At 37.4% G+C, this 16,474-nt stretch overlaps 1 protein-coding gene across 2 annotated transcripts; it reads right to left on the bottom strand.

The window, feature by feature from the left end:
* Positions 1–6,051: 6,051 nt before the first annotated feature.
* Positions 6,052–11,033, bottom strand: TMEM17 (transmembrane protein 17). Of its 2 annotated transcripts, XM_026668423.2 has the most exons (4): positions 10,852–11,033; positions 10,115–10,218; positions 9,695–9,808; positions 6,052–7,372 (listed from the first exon to the last, which is right to left on the bottom strand). In XM_026668423.2, the coding sequence occupies exons 1-4, from the start codon at positions 10,958–10,960 to the stop codon at positions 7,019–7,021; spliced, it is 681 nt and encodes a 226-aa protein (XP_026524208.1). In that variant the 5' UTR covers positions 10,961–11,033; the 3' UTR covers positions 6,052–7,018. The 2 variants fall into 2 exon arrangements, with proteins under 2 accessions (XP_026524208.1, XP_087805252.1); XM_087949126.1 differs by lacking the exon at positions 9,695–9,808.
* Between the last annotated feature and the right edge of the window lie 5,441 nt (positions 11,034–16,474).

Below are 16,474 nucleotides of genomic sequence, written 5' to 3'. Positions count from 1 at the left end.
TTCAGTCACTTACCTTGTTGCCTGCTGTTGACTCCTAACTCAAGTAGTCTCTATACAAAGAAATCCTTGGGTGCATAATTCCCCTGATAATTATAATTCATTAAGTTCCTTATTAGTTTTCAGAGACCAGTTATCCATGTCTTTTTTTTGAGGGGGGGGATTATTGCAGCAGCATACGTTCCCCACCTGAATGTTTAGTTCACACTGGCTGCAAAATCTCTGCCACAAATACGAACATAAATTGTTTTTATTTTTTAATCTAGTATGAAATTCAAAGCAATATTCATGAAGGTCCTCAGTGGATTCTCCTAGATTCTGAACAAACGAGGCTTAATTTTTTTCAGCAAGGTCATTCCATCCTATGCTTTTAAAGGCTGTGTTTATTCAAACGTTGCACTAAATGAGAATGTGATTTGTCTGATTTAGTTTAACAGTATACTGTATAGTGCATGAGTCAAAAAGAGGGCTGTGAAAATATCTAAAGTCCCCTCACATCCTGGACATAAATTGTTTCAACTTCTACCCTCAAAATGACGTTATAGGACATTGTACACCAGAACAACTAGACCTGTGATGGTGAACCTATACTACCTGTGTCAGAAATGGCATGCAGAGCCATCTCTCCAGGTATGCCAGCCATTGCCCATTGTTCTTCCGGGTTCTGGCACGCACATGCATGCTGGCCAGTTTGTCTTCGCGCATATGGGAGTGCCGGAAACCAGAAGAGCAGCTCCCTAGCATGCATGCATGTGCTGGCCAGCTGGTCTTTGCGCATGCATGCATGTTAGAAACTGGAAGACCAGATGGCTGGCACGCATGCACACACTAGGAAGCTAAGCTTCTGGTGTCCGGTGCTCCCGTGCACGTGCCAAAAAGGTGCTCTTCTGCTTTTTGGCGCGCGCGCACGCTCCTGTTTTGGCACTTGGTGCCGAAAAGGTTTGCCACCACTGAACTAGACACAAAGACAGTTTTTCCCCCATGCCATCACTCTGCTAAACAACTAATTCCCACAACACTGTCAAACTATTTACTAAGACTGTATTACTATTCTTCTTCTTATCCTTCCTATTGTCTATCTCCTTTTTCTACTTATGGCTATAACTTTGTTGCTTGTATCTTTACAATTTATATTATTTTATTTAATTTCCTAGTATGATTTATGTTGATTGCTTAATTAGTATCCCATGACTATCATTAAGTGTTATATTTTATGATTCATGATAAATGTATTATGGCGACTATGATCATGATTTATCACATATCTTTATGTACATTGAGAGCTTATACACCGAAGACAAATCACACTTGGCCAATAAAAGAATTCTATTCTATTCTATTCTATTCTATTCTATTCTATTCTATTCTATTCTATTCTATTCTATTCTATTCTATTCTATTCTAATCTAATCTAATCTAATTCTATTCTACTCTACTCTACTCTACTCTAATCTACTCTACTCTATTCAACAGCTCTTATGTGATCCCACTCAGCAAGGGACCTTTATGGCATCATAACTCCTTCAGTTGAAAAAAATTAAATTGGGGAAACATTTGTGCAAAATATTAAGGAACCTTTACCCACCACTAGTAGGAAGTTGCATATTACAAAGCAAAGTCCAAGTCTCTAGCATCGTACTTACTTTCAGCAATGACACTGGAGGTCACAAAGACCATCTAGGATAATAGAGAACATCCCAGGAACTAGCTCACTCTCTCTTGTTTTACTTTGTGACTGCCCAGGTCCAGCATGGCAGTGTTTTTTGAACAGGCAAGTGTAACATAGAAGTCGATTTATCAATGTGCTCTCAAAATTCTAAAAGTACCCTTCACTCAGAATGATTGCCTACCCCTACTTTATTGCTCAGTGTATTGTATAGCAGAGTAACAGAGTTGGGAAGGGACCTTGGAGGTCTTCTACTCGAACACCCTGCTCAAGCAGGAGACCCTACACCATTCCAGACACTGGATGTCCAGTGTCTCTTCTTAAAAGCCTCCAGTAATGGAGTTTTTTTTTCAGGTATGAAGTCTGCCTATTTTTTTCCATCAATAAGCCATGTGCAAACGAACCATGGTTTGGCAGTATGAACCAGGTCAGTGCCTTGTGTATTGGCTATTAATTATACTTTAAAGTTATTTTCCCCACTATTTATAAAGAGATAATAGAGCAGGTCAATTCTATTTGGTTATAGCTAATAACACAAACCTAGACACGATTTACTCAGAAGGAAATCTTGATGAATTCAGTGGGACAGCCTTGTTTGAATATTTCACTTTACAATTACTGTATTGATTTATTTTGAGTGATGACTTCCAATAACTATTAAATTAAATTATTCTTCCAGCAAATTTCACAGAACCCCTTTACAAATTTCTCCTTCTCTTGCCCCTTTCCTTTCCTTCCCCCTCCTTCCTTTTTCTTCTTTTTTTCCCTGGGTCTGTTTTCAATCTTGGCTTATCACTATCATATTTCATGCCTGATGCATCTGGATGGAAAATTCAATATCGAAGAACAGAGTAATCCGGGGCTTTCCTTCATTTCTGTCCTTTATATCCTTGGGCTGTCCCATCTGAATGGCTGGTTTCGATTGTGTTGCATTTGGCAATTGCTAGTTGCTACCAGCCTGTCTAATCCTTTTTATGGCTCCTTATCACTTATTCTTGGCCTCCCTCCCCCACCCGTTTTAATTTTGTCCGTTTTGCCTTCACAAGTTACTAGTGTGTATTTTTGCCTCCTTTAAGAGGCTTGATGCTTTCCTTCACGGTCTTTCATTCAGGTTTCTGGTCAGAAACACAAAGACATGACCAGAGGTTAGTATCACATCTTGACAGTTAGCGTTGCGTTTTTCTCATCAACAAGAGAGAAAATCACCATTTTCCAATAAAAGGCTATGCCCCTATAGAAGATTGCCATTATTGATAAGGCAGACTAGAAAATGAACCTCTAAATTGGTCATACTGAATGAATCACTATCTTCTGAAACTTTTCTTCCATAATGCTAATCTCAGCCCACCTCCACCCCCATTCCCCGTGTTAATCTCCTGAGTTAAACTGACTTGAATCTCATAAGAACAGTGTAGAACAAAATGAATAAATTCCCTAGGGGGGAAAGAACTAACCACAACATTATCTATTTAAGATAATAGAAGAACTGAAAGAGCATTGTTGGCATCCTTGCATGAAATGTAGTAATGTTTGAAATGCAACACTCTCCGGAAGCTGAAATATGGCAATGCAATGCAAATATATCATAGGTATGCTGATTGCATAAAATCAGTGGATTCTCATTATGTAAATGTTCCTTGGGAAAACTGCTAATTCAAAATAGGTGCCGGCTTTGCTTTACTGAATTTGTAAATTAACTTAAAAACAATGCTTAGATGGTAGGATTTGCTTCCCAGACTTAATGAACTTAATTCCAAGACTAAATTTAGAATCTAGAGTAATGATGCAGAATCTAGACTAATGATGCAGCATATCTTTATCGAAAGCATGATTTTGGGAAGCTATAGAGTGTGAGCAAGAATGAGATGGAGCATGCTTTTGCACAGTTTTCTCTGAGCATTTAGAGCATTCTCTGAAGCCTTGTGCAACCTGGAGCAGCTTTGGGCACCCGGCATGCAGCAGAACCTGGAGGACGCTGGATTATGGGAGCAATCCTTTGGGAAATGGAGATAGCCTTTTGAGCAGCAACACTGGTGACAGACAGCGTTGAAGTTGGGGCCCAGCTTATAGTTCAGGCCTAGTCATCTACTTCAGACCCAGCTTCAGTGCTGCCATTGAGTGCTACTATTCAGGGCGACTTAGATTGGAAGGAGAGAAGATAGAAAATTGTTTCTCTTTTGGTGTGTGTGTGTGTGTGTGTGCACACATGCACACGCACCAGTAGAGTCAAGTTAGGCATTTTTCAAGTTTTTGACACACTGAAACAGAAGTCTACTAGAATCTGCATTCCTATGTGGTTATCCTAAGAGGGGATGTTTAGATCCCTATATAAGAAAGATCTTGGGGGCGGGGCTTGTGATGGACCCGACAAAGTAGAATAACATATTCCTTGCAGTTTACTTGGCTAGTTTTCCAGAAACCAGTAAAAATGTTCCTGTTTCAACAGGTCTTTGGACTCTATTGATGGTATAGGTTTCCATTTCTCTTTTGGTGGTTTTTTTTGTTTACTGTTTTTATGGAAAAATGTATTTTATTGGAATTTGATTTTTGAATGATATATATTTTACTATTTTTTGATTTGGTGGTATACAATTTTATAACAATAATTACAACTATAACTGCACTTTTTAAACAACCAGCAGATTATCCAGTAAAAAAAATCCTGGTCTCTATCATACCTGCCCATTCTGATTAGCTCTTGTTGTGTCCTTTGGCATATAAAACTTTGACTTCTGATTTGGTAAATTCTTGAACTACTGTTTTGCCCATTTTACTTGTTGGAGGTTTAATAAATGGATATATACTTTTCTTCAGCAGAACCAGTCTGAATAATCTCTAGATGTCATCTGGATTTTTATGCAATCTAAATCCACAATTTTGACTCCAAAATATGGTAACATAACATAACATAACATAACATAAACAGCACACTGTATTTTCAAAAATAGCAACATCTTTTATATGTACTGAATAAAGTAATACACCAAGATATTCTACTTGATATATCATCTGTCTTCACTTGAACAAGTTTTAGAACTTGAACTGTTACTTTGAATTTGAGACATCTCTTTCTGTTCTCAGTGTAAGAAATTACTAAAGTTCTACAATAAGGCTGAACAAGAGATCTGAAACAATAGTTTTACAATATGCACCTGTGTGAACAATGCATTCATTTTGAAGACTTAGAGCAGCCAGATCATTTGTAAATCTCATGTGCCTACTTCAAAATGTTCCCATTGTTGCTGCATGTATATGCATGCACGGTTACTTCACTTTGCCGGTTGCCCCAGCAGAAGTGGTGTACGTGCAATGAGAACTTTGAGAAGACAAACGTTGGAGCAACATGAGCTTTGTAAAGGATATTACAGTTCATCCATTCACTTTTACTTCCATATCACTGAGATACATTCACCTTCAGCCTTCTTTAGGTTCTACCTAGTCTGAATAGATAAATGCAGTCAAGGCGTGGTGGTTCATAGATTTGGTCAGTAAGGGAGGCATTAATTAATAGATACACTCACACATTTTCAACAGAGTTATGGTTCAGGAACTTACGCAGTAATGAAGTACTCTAGAGAGTGCACAGTCTCTCTTAACTTATAAAAGCTTTATTACAATTTCTTAAGCATTACACATACATGCACACATACACCCACACCCACACATGGATTCAGGCATATACTCAGTTGCTATCACAGAACTGGCTAGGTGATGAATGGGGTTGTGGAAGACAGGAGTGCTTGGCATACATTGATGGCAACGTGCCCAAATAAAGATTTTCTCACAGAAACCCCTACAGCTCTGCCTTTTATCCTTTGCCAGCATTTCATCATATGTCACCTCAGCTGTCCTTTTGTTGGCAATTAGGTTAGTGAGTCAAACATGACTTGCTGCATGGCAGCTAACTTTTTTTTATCTCTGGTTGCTGTCATCCGGTTCTTGTCTGATTTCAAAGTTAACATCCTTATCTTAGCTAGCTTGCTTGCTTAGCCACATATTTCCATAGGGTCAAATTTTGGGCATTCTACTTCATCTGCTTCTCCCAGCATTCTAATTTTTGTAACAAGTAGAATGTGAATATTTTTAACTTTTTAAGTAGTTATGTCCATTTTGCAAAGCATTTTTTAAAATACTAAGTATTCTATTAGAAAATAGTTGAGCTATTATTCGTTGTATATAGATCATAACACTCTGTACAGTATATGAATAGATCTTGGCTTCACTTTATATACATTACTTAAAACTACTTTTAAGTTATACAGAAGGGATGATGCTTTCCCCTTTTCTGGAAAATAAACACGGGGAGATATTTGGTTGCAATTTTTGTAGCATCTCAGTGAAAAGTGCTATTTTGTTTTTTAAAATGTTAAAACTAGAATATACTAAAATAATGTTTTTAAAAGTTTATTGTTTATAAAAGAGTACCACAGAATCTTTTAAATACGTATCTCAAAATAAAAACAATTTTGTTTAAAAAAAAAATTTAACCACTAGGGCGAGGATTTCTATAACATGTCAAGATTTTTTCTGGAACCTTATTTGAGTTTATAAATAAAACATGTTTTAAATTTTAGAGTAATCTGGTGAGAATTACAAGTAGATGCTTTTTATTCCTGAAAAGTCATATTTTGACTTGTTAAAATGTTATTAGCATATTTCTGCTAAATTTTGTAACAAACATCATATTTTAGTCACTGACAAGTCTCCTGATAAGCTAGCAAGTTTGAGCCAGCAAAGAAAGTGAGGATTTGCGTGCTTTTCTTATTCCCTCCCCAACTCAGGGAGACGTGTGTGTGTGTGTTGGCGTGTGCACTATTTTTAAAAAGTGGGTGCTACTTTCAGAAAAATTGTAAAATCATATTTTTGCTTTAAATGTCATATTTTTGGTTTAATTAGCCCTATTTAAATTATTTTAAGGTCATAAAAGGTTTCATATTTCTAACAGTTTAGGTTATAGAAATCCTCACTTTTCAGGTGTCCATAAAGGATTGTGGAATCTGAATGCTGATTCAAACAATGTTTTTTTTCTCCACTGAAAAATGTCTGGACATGTTGAAAAAAACAACAGCTGAAGGTCATTACAATACAGATTCCATAATAGATAATATAAGCAGAAATGAGTGGATGACTAATCCCCTCAAGAATCACACTTTGCAAAAGATGGGCCCAATGACAATTGTTTCTTAAAACTTCCCACTGCATCTGAATCAGTCCACAGTGAATACCTTGTTGATATCACTCCACTTAAGTTTGCGCTATCCAGAACTAGGTGAATTTCTAAATCAAATTCTCTAAAACTCACACAATTAAGGCAAAAAGCAGAGGATCTTCACTGGGGGGTTGCTCTGCTTACCATCAGGCTCTCACTGCAGATTTCCAAACACCACTTGTTGAATGAAGTTCTCCCACTTGTTGTCCCATAATCCCTGCAGCTTCCAGTCTCCTTGCCTGGCAAGCTAAGTTATCAGAGGGAAGATGAGCATCTAAGCGGTCAAACTCATGAAGATGGAAATGAGTTGCAAGTTGGTTCACCATTCTTTTGAGAGCAAGGAATGCAGTAATGACTTGGAAGACAAGAAATACTACAAAAATGATGTTGACTGCTCGTTCCAAAGGTTGAATCCTTAGCCCTTCATTTAAAAGTAGGAAAAGAATTAGGGGCACTTGCAGAAGGAGACTCAGGAGCCAAAACCCAGCTAGTTCAGGAACCTATAAAGATATGGAGAAAAAAGGGAATCAAAATATTATATCATTCTGTCAATATAATTCAAAGAGCAGAGTGGTACAGAAAATTGAACTTTACCAGTATCCAAAATATAAACACAGAAGGATACAAATTCAGAGTTATAGTACAAGAGTCCGGTTTTGTATTTTTTCCTCTGCAGAAAAAGCTCCTTTTCAATGGTTGTGGTTATGACTTTGAAGACAATCTGTCAGTGAAATGAAGCATAATTTTTAGACTTTTCAGGCAGATACCAAAGCCAACTAATATTCTCTATATTGTTTTAATGACAGAAAAAAAACAAGGAGTGAGAGTCAACAAGAGAAGGTTCACAAAAGATACAAGATGCTTGTTTATTTCATTTCAAGAGTAGCATCTTAGCTATCAATCACGTTCTTTAAGGCCTTGCTCCACTTCAGGGGCTCTGGTTTCAAATAACAGGCTCTGATTATGTAGAATCTTGGGAGCTAGGAAGATGCAGAATTTAGCAAAAGCCAGTACAAAGAAAAGAGGCAGAGATAATAGTTCAACATCAATCTTACACATAAAGGTCAGAATTGAATCCAAACTATAAGCCCTTGAAATCAACACACTTAATTACATTCTATGTAACTTGTAAAACCTAGCATAATTATTTTCATTTACTAGAAAATACTTTCTTCATATGGACAGCATAATTAAAATTAAGACTTTAATTAAACCTTATGCAGCACAGCACTATTTTAAATTGCTATTGAAGCTGTAGGCAGAATGCTTGACTAAAAGAAGATCAACAGTGCATTCTTACAAATGTCTGATCAGAACTAAATCACAGTGAGTTCAGTGTAGCCCTCCATCGTAATCTATGTTCCAAAACTACAAGTCTAGCATTGTTATATAGTCCTCGGAAAGTCTGACAGTAACCCCAAAGTTATTAAAAAGTTGTGATTTTTAATGTGTCTGAAAAAGAAAATATTATTAATATTATTAAATAGAGGAATCTTTATAAAAGTTAATTTTACTGTTAAATGTAAATTAAATCAAATTCCATGATTCCCAGAATGCCACTCAAACACCAGCTGTGGTCCTTGCCTGCCCAATGTTGATAGATAACCCTCCCCACACACACACACTTTTGATAATTTTCAGTTTAGTTCCATGTTAATTTTTAAACATTACACTTTTAAACATTACAAATAGTGTTTTGGTATATCATTAACTCTTGTGTGTTTCAGGAATTCAGAGGACTTTGATCGTATTTAAATAAGCCCCACCACAGTTGTGAAATTTTGAACAACAGTAAACCCATATATTGAAAGACCCAACAGAACTTGTCAAACTTTGAGTCTATTGCAACAGAAAAAATATGAAATAGACATAGGGAATATACATCTTTTTATGTTTGATATTGCTGTTCTTAAGGAAATCAGTATGCTTTCAATGTTTTAAAAAAGGATCAAGAAGAGATGAAGAAATCTCCTGATCATAGAATTCACATTGTTGGAAGTCAGATGGTATATACATTTAATAAATATTTTAAAGGTATCAAAATAATATTTATTTGTTTATTTATTTATTATCAAATTTATACAGTTCTCCATCTTCCCCAAAGGAGACTGTGGGCAGCATACAACAATAAATAAAAAAGCAATATAATATAGATAAAAACCTGAAAGTCAAAGCAATAAATAACATAAAAACAAAAATACTAATCTTGGGTGAAGGAAGGATAAAAATAACTCCTCAGCAATTGAACCATTGGGATAGAACTCCAGTTCCCTTGGAGCTCCAGGCCTGGCAGTATAAAACAAGTCTAAAGTTTCTTACAGAAAATCAAAAGGGATGGGGCCAATCTAATTTCAGGAGGAAGGATGTTTCATAAGACGGAGGGTCTTATAAGGATGCCACAACAGAGAAGGCATGACTCCTGGAACCCGCAAGATGTAAGTCAGTATCCTATGCCTATGGTACTCGCAGCATACCTTTTGTGTGAGATCTAATGGGGCAGGCTGATGTAATTGGGGAGAGATGGTCCCTTAGATAACACAGGCCCCTGCCATGAAGATGTTTAAAGGTTAAAACCTCATCTTCAATTAGGACCCAGAAGCAAAGTGGCAACCAATGCAGCACACAGTAGAGAAATAACATTTGCTGTCCTAGGAACACACATAACTGCCCATGATTCGGCACCTGGCTAAATAAAGAACAAATTAAGACTCAAAGACAGTCCTGAATTCAGATTCAAACTATATATCATAAATAATGTTTTTTCAAAGAACTATATCCATTTGTTTAGAAAGCTGGCTCTTAAGTATGTGAAGGACACCTACCTTCTCCTGCAAATTTCCCATGTATCCAAGGTATAGACGTATAACCTCAATTAAAGTTGTTAATATAATGCTTGTCACAAGGATGAATTTGTAGTAATCTGGTAAGACTGAATACTAGAATTGAGAAGAGAATGGAAAATAAATACTCCACTTGGACAAATTAATTTTATGTGTGAAGTTGTCTTTTTGTAAACCATATCTCACTGAGAAAATTTTCTACGTATTCTCTACAAACTTAGCACACCTATTTCTCAATCCATCAGCATCAAATGTACCTCTCAGAATAAGATCAGTGGAAATCTTTTTTTTTTTTTTTTTTGCATTATTTACAGGGGTATGGTAAAAATCAATAACCAAACATCCTTACAAGAATAACAAATCTCAAAACTGAAGTGCATCTTATTGCCTTTTAGATCTTACCTTCTGCTGCAACATGGCAATACTGCTTGCCCACCAAAAAGGGAAGAACCAGAAGTTGAAATACAGGGACATCTGTAAGGGCAAACTGGAGACTATTTCATTATCTGAAGAGACAGAGAAGAAAACAGTCATGAGAAACCTGTGAGGTACAGCGTATTCTGCTGGCAGGATCCCTTATTCTTTCATGACCTAAACACATCTATATGTCTGAGCTGAAACAGTGGCTCGCTCCTAAGGACTGTCATTCCATATGGCATACTGGCATATTTCTGAACCCGTGTTAGTCAGCCTTTAGAGTTGAGGGATTCTGGTAATAATTTTCGATATGATGTATGATCTTCTAGCCTAAATACGGCCACTATCTAGATACGGTTCACATCTTGGGCTGCAGTACAGAGGTTATTTTTTGCTTTGTGTGCTGAGGGCACCGCGACTGCAGCTGGTCTTTTTGGCAATAGTGTCATGTTAAGAAAACGAAAGTCGCGTTTGAATAGTTTACATACTTTGAAAGGATTGGTTTTGGAAGGTGGTGTAATTTAAAACAAGGACTATCCTCGATTTAAAAGGTTCCCCCAGAGCCCAGACGCTCCGGAACGTTTCCCTGTTTCGCGATCCAGTCTGTACCAGGAAGTCTGGCAGCAGCTTCGCAGCGGCCACCGCAGGAATGGCCACAGTGCCAACACCGCCATCTTTGTAGCTGGCACAACGCCGGGGGTGGGGGGGAAACACGCCCTCACCGATGTGGTTGGCGTCGCCTCTGTTTTCGGGTCCCGTGCGGTTGTTGTCCGTAAAAACAGTTCGGCTGAACGAATTCAGCCGCCTTCTCACCGGCTCCGGCAACGACATGGAGCAATACGAAGGGCCGCTCGAGAGCCGTTGCTAAGGCAACGGGGTCCGGCAGAAGTTCTTGACCGAAGCCCCGTCTGGGGGGAATTGCCGCGCGGTCATAGTTTCCGGTTCCGACGTTCTGCCCGACACCGGGCAAGAGGGTGGGTCACCCCTCGGCGTTCCATTCGGGGCTGCCTTAGGGTTTGGGGTTTTTTTTTGCAGAAAAAGAAAGGAAGGTTGCCGCCTGGTGGGTTACGTAGGTGAGGTAACTCCCTCCTTGGTTTTTGCTTGCAAAGAAAATCGGGAGCGGGAACGGAAGGAGGAAATCGAAGTCTGGCAAGCAGTTCGCTCGTTTCGCTTCATTTGCTGCGAAACGTTATGAAGGATAAGCGTCAGTGCTGTGTAAAGATGCTGAGCGACAAGGTGGTTGTGTGAAACGCTAAGGAGAAGCTGCAGTTCTCCTTAGTGAAGCCAGAGAGAGAAGGAGCTCGCCAATTGGAAACGGCGCCGTTTGCAGTTAAAAGTCAACTGAACCTTTGCTACTAAGGGACTGCATTAGAGGAATTGCAATCAAAGTCGCATTTGAGGCCTGAGTCGTAGCAGGGCAGTTGTGTTTCTTAAACGGTTTGCATTGGCTCAAGCATCTTAAAGCAATTCATAGTGAATTCCGTCGGAATTGCCCATCAATAATTTTAAAACCAAGTGAGCATCTTGCCGACTTAGGAACACAGCCTTCAGTCATTCCCGTACTAAACAAATCCCCTTTTGAGTTGAGCTGGATTCTGGCGACTTCGTGGATTGCCCGTCTGTTTTTCTTGGCAATGAAATAGAAACGATTTACCACTTTGCCTTCTTCCGGAAAGTTTGACTAGATATAAAATACTGTTAAAAGCACAACTCTGAATGATAACCACTCAGTGGCATATCGGATGGAGACAGTACTTGCTCCCTTTGGACTTAAGGGATAAACGGAATGAATTTTCCAAGCGTGGGTGCAGCTCCTGTGTGTGCAATTAAGCCTAATGGTTTGGTATATTGCCAGCTAGTGCATTTGTAAGAAAGGAATAGAAGCAGCATTCTTTTTGAGTTGTCCGTATTCATGCTGTTGGTGGTGTTAATCTACATTCTGTCTATAACATATAAGACCTAGCAGCTTGATAAAACTCAATAATAATAATAATAATAATTAGCAAGTCTACATAGCTCTGCCACTTTGATACTGGAAATAATATGTAGCCATAATTAGTAGCCCTTGATAGCTTTAGACTATATTATTGTGAATATTATTTGCTTTGCTTTGCTAAAATCCTTGAACGTCCCCCAATTAACTAAATATATATGTTGGAAGTTAAAACCCACCCCTCTCCTAGGAAAATAAATATTTTAGGATATACTAAAAAGACAGGATATTTCCCCTAAAAAGAAAAGTAGAAATGCAGAGGCAGAAACTCAGCCCCCCACCTTTGCTAATGGACCATTACTCTGGCCTGGGCCAGTCTATTTTACATAACAAAAATCTACTCCAGGTAGAGCTATAATCAGAATTGCCCAAAGCCCTTTCATTTCATCATCATCCAGCAAGGCTCAACCAAGCCTGGGACTCAGGACAGCCTACAGAGTTGCCCCTGCATGGCCCCATGGGAGTCTGACAACCAAGCAGAATACAAGCTCAAATTCAAATCCCAACAGAGGGGCAAAACCAAGGATCTCTCAGCAACTTGTTCCTTTTTCTTTTCCTTCACCCAACATCTTGAAGTATGTGATCATCCTTTTCACTTTGGCCTCCAAGCCATGTGGTCCTGTCCACCATTAAAGCATCTTTCCAAGCAGTCACCATGTTTCCAGTGTTTCTTCCCCACTTGGAACTGAACCCAGAAGGATATTTCTTCCAACACATATTAAAATATAAACAAAAGCATCAATAATGCTTAAAATCATATGCAAAGTAAAGCAGGCTTTGCAAGGCAAGGACATTGCAGAGCCAACTACCTCTGCTATAGAATGCACAAAAGCTATCCAGGAGAGGCAGGAATTGTTTCAGGGTTGTTTACTTTTATTTTTTTACTCTCTACTTTCCAACCCCTATGGCAAACAGAATATTTATTTAAATACTTTCTAATTTGGCAGTTTGCATTCTTTGGGTTCCTATTTAGCAATGTGAACATCAAATATGCCATGGGGAAGTTTAAAAAAAATTAAATGCAGCTGTCAATATTTATATAGATGAGAAAGCTTCTGGTTTTTATAATACACTGACCTTTTAAAATTTTATTCTTTATTTTAGAAATTTACAAAATATAAACAGGCTACCAAAATACAGATTGTAATGGTAGCAAAATCAAGCTAATCAATCTAAGAAATCTTTGACGGTGATGGGCAGTTCAGAAATGTAAAGAATAAAAAAATAAGAATTTAAAAAATTGAAAATTAAAGAATTAAAAGACACCCCCCTCAAAAAATCCTAACAAAATGTATCAAATTAAATACAAAGGGATTAGAGTTAGATTGAAACTAAAGATCTAACAAATATATTAAGCCTATAGTCTTACAATATATATTATAATTGGGTAAAAAAGGAAAATTGCTTATATGATACCACTCTGTTATAAAATATAAAATCAATTTTAAAATACTGGTTTATTTTTTCACCAGTAGAAAATATTGCCATTTCCAAAATTGATAAATTACAAATTTCCCAAAGTCACTCCTTTAGTCTGGAATAATAGCATTTTCCCAGTCTTTCAGCAAAATTCATTTTGCTACCCCTTGTGCATGATGTGCTTAATTTAACCATAAAGCATAATCAGATTATACAGATTTAGTACAAAATTCAATATCATATTAAACTTATTGTTGAGGGATTCCCCAATCTGCCTGTATACAGTATATTGAAATACTTTCCCAAAAAGATAACAAAGAACCACATCATCAGTAATCCCTCCAATTTTCTGCAACAAAAAGTATCTTTCCAGTACATTCTTTGGGGAGTCCAATACATTTCTATAATTTTTGACGAATAAGCTTTACTCTCAAACTTAATGTAAGTTTCTATTCTCAGTACTTTATTTTTGAATGTTAGGGTTACAGGCCAATAAAATGAAATTTTCCATATCTGCTGCACTTATGGCTTTAAGATAGGGAGGGCACAAATCCCTTGAATTGTTATTATTTTTGTCATGTATACATTCTGCAAATAGAACAAAGACATATTTTTTATTTTTATAACACAAGAATATTGGGTTTTTTAATGCAATTGTTCAATTATATAAGTTGGTCACTGGCTGTTCTCCCAGATTTAGGTCCTGGGGATGTTTGGCAGCAGCACAGGGCTACAAATGTTAGATGCATTGTAACTAAATCATATACAAATCTTTCTGCAGTTCTTACATTTGCCAATCTAGAAACACATGCATCTATTTAAAAATAGGCAAACCCAGTGGTTTAATGTTTCACCAGAATCTACCACAATATAATTTCATTTTTGTTTAGAAGAGAATCAGCATTACCATTGGGCATCTGATAATTCTGTTTACAGTAGTTTTCTGAATCTGAAAGGGATTCATAACCAATGGCTAGTGCTGCAATCTGCTTTGGAGTGGCAGGTTCTGGAGTTAATTCATCGAAGCATGTAGTTTATGTGAATAAATTATACAGGTAGTCCATTTTTAGCACCATAGTTGGTACTGGCAACTCAAACGTTAAGCAAAGCGGTTGCTAAGTGAAATGTAACTCTGCTAATGATCTAACTTCAGCTTTCCTTCATTTTACAGATGTACATAGGTCAGAAATGTAGGATAAGACGTAAAGTTACTTTTTCATCATTGTCATAATTGTGAACTGTTGCTAAATGAAGCATTCACTAAACAAGGATTACCTGGTACATTTTTGTAAGCTGTAATATTACACATCTCTAAGTTAATAGTTTATGAAAACAAAGTCTTTTATTTTCAGTCTAAGCCAGTGATGGCTAACCTTTTCAGCTTGGTGTGTCGAAAATCGGGAAAAAGTGTAGCCTTCCTCGGGTCATGTGTCACTTCAAGAAATATCAATAATTTGGTTTATGACGGACTGGGCTGGGGTGATCACACGGGGCTGTGAAACTCGTCTCTCTGGTCTCAGGGCTGCAGGTGCAGGATGTGGGGATCGGAAGGCCACCTTACAGGGCTGTGAACCTCATGGATCTCCTTTCCTCCTGTAGCGTTCCTGAGGTAATGAAACTGACAAACCTCAGTTTATGGCGGTTAAAACTGGTTCTCTGCTGCAAAGATCTCGCGGCAGCGGTGACACCACGCCTCCACGCAACAAGCAGGGAGCAGGGATTGGAGCAGAGCACAGGCAGCCTCTAAATGTGCAGGTTTTCCCCACACCAACAGGCGTGTCAGTCAAAGTGCCTCGGCGTGTCACAAGTGACACGCGTGTCATAGGTTAGCCATCACTGGTCTAAGCCAAACAAAGAGGATCTTCTGAATCAATACAAAAATATAATGATCCTTAATATTAATATAACATCTTGCTACCGAGAAGGCTACTTAGAACATTTTCAGAACTGAATGGCTTATAAATTGCTGTAATATAAATATGAATAAATGTGAGTGCTACTTCTTACAAGGAGAAAAATCATTACATTTGAATCAGTGGTTCTCTACATATTAATTTTTTTCTTTCTGTAGAGATATTCAAGTACATGAGTCATGGACTTTTGATTGTACTGTTTTTTAGTTATCAGGGCAAAAAAAGGAAATAACAATGATCATAGTTATTTGTGTGTGTTTTTTAAAAGATGGTCAATCAATTTATCCTCCTTCTGCCAGAGCAACATTAAACAGGATTTCATGATAGCATAATCTTCAAAGCATTCCATCACTATTGAACATTAGGAGGGAAATGGCATTCCAGGCCAACAAATTTTCATGACAACAGCATACTTTGAAGAGCACTTTGTTAGACAATCGTACTTAAATCACTCACATTTTAACAGCCGCTGCATATTTTGTCTGGCTGAGAAATGATAATATATTTTACTAAAACTATCTGAAGGAATTCTTCCACATATACTCTGATTTAATGCATATAGTGTACAGGGGTTATACAATATATATTATTTACCAGGATGTTAGTAACTGTATTGCTTTTCCTTAACTCAGTTTATTGAGTGCTGATACCAAAACATTAATTTAAAGCTTATATAAAGCTTATTAATTTAAATATTACAGTGTCACAAGTAAAATTTTAAGGATTCACTCTGAATTTAGATGTCTTGTGTTCCCTCAAAATGACATTTGTGAATTAAGGATTCTCAATCTCCTGCTAGAAGTTGAAAGATACGTTGGACAAAGATTCATGAGACAATTGTTAGGATATATCTCTCAGAGTGGCTAGTTCATACCTTTAGGTATCACAAATCGGAATCAGTTCAGACCAGAAGAGTTACCAGAGACCAAATTAATTATTTAAGTTTCATCCTAAAAAATCTACAGCCCAGGAATGTTAGGAAGTCTGTTCTCAATAGCTAATAGGATATACTTTTTATCC

This window comes from Notechis scutatus, chromosome 1, assembly GCF_049901735.1.
Source record: "Notechis scutatus isolate UNSWTSFEM ecotype Mainland chromosome 1, rNotScu1.2, whole genome shotgun sequence".
In the NCBI taxonomy this organism is placed as follows: domain Eukaryota; kingdom Metazoa; phylum Chordata; class Lepidosauria; order Squamata; family Elapidae; genus Notechis; species Notechis scutatus.
The sequence above is the reverse complement of the archived record's forward strand: the minus strand, read 5'-3'. Positions and strand labels throughout refer to the sequence as shown.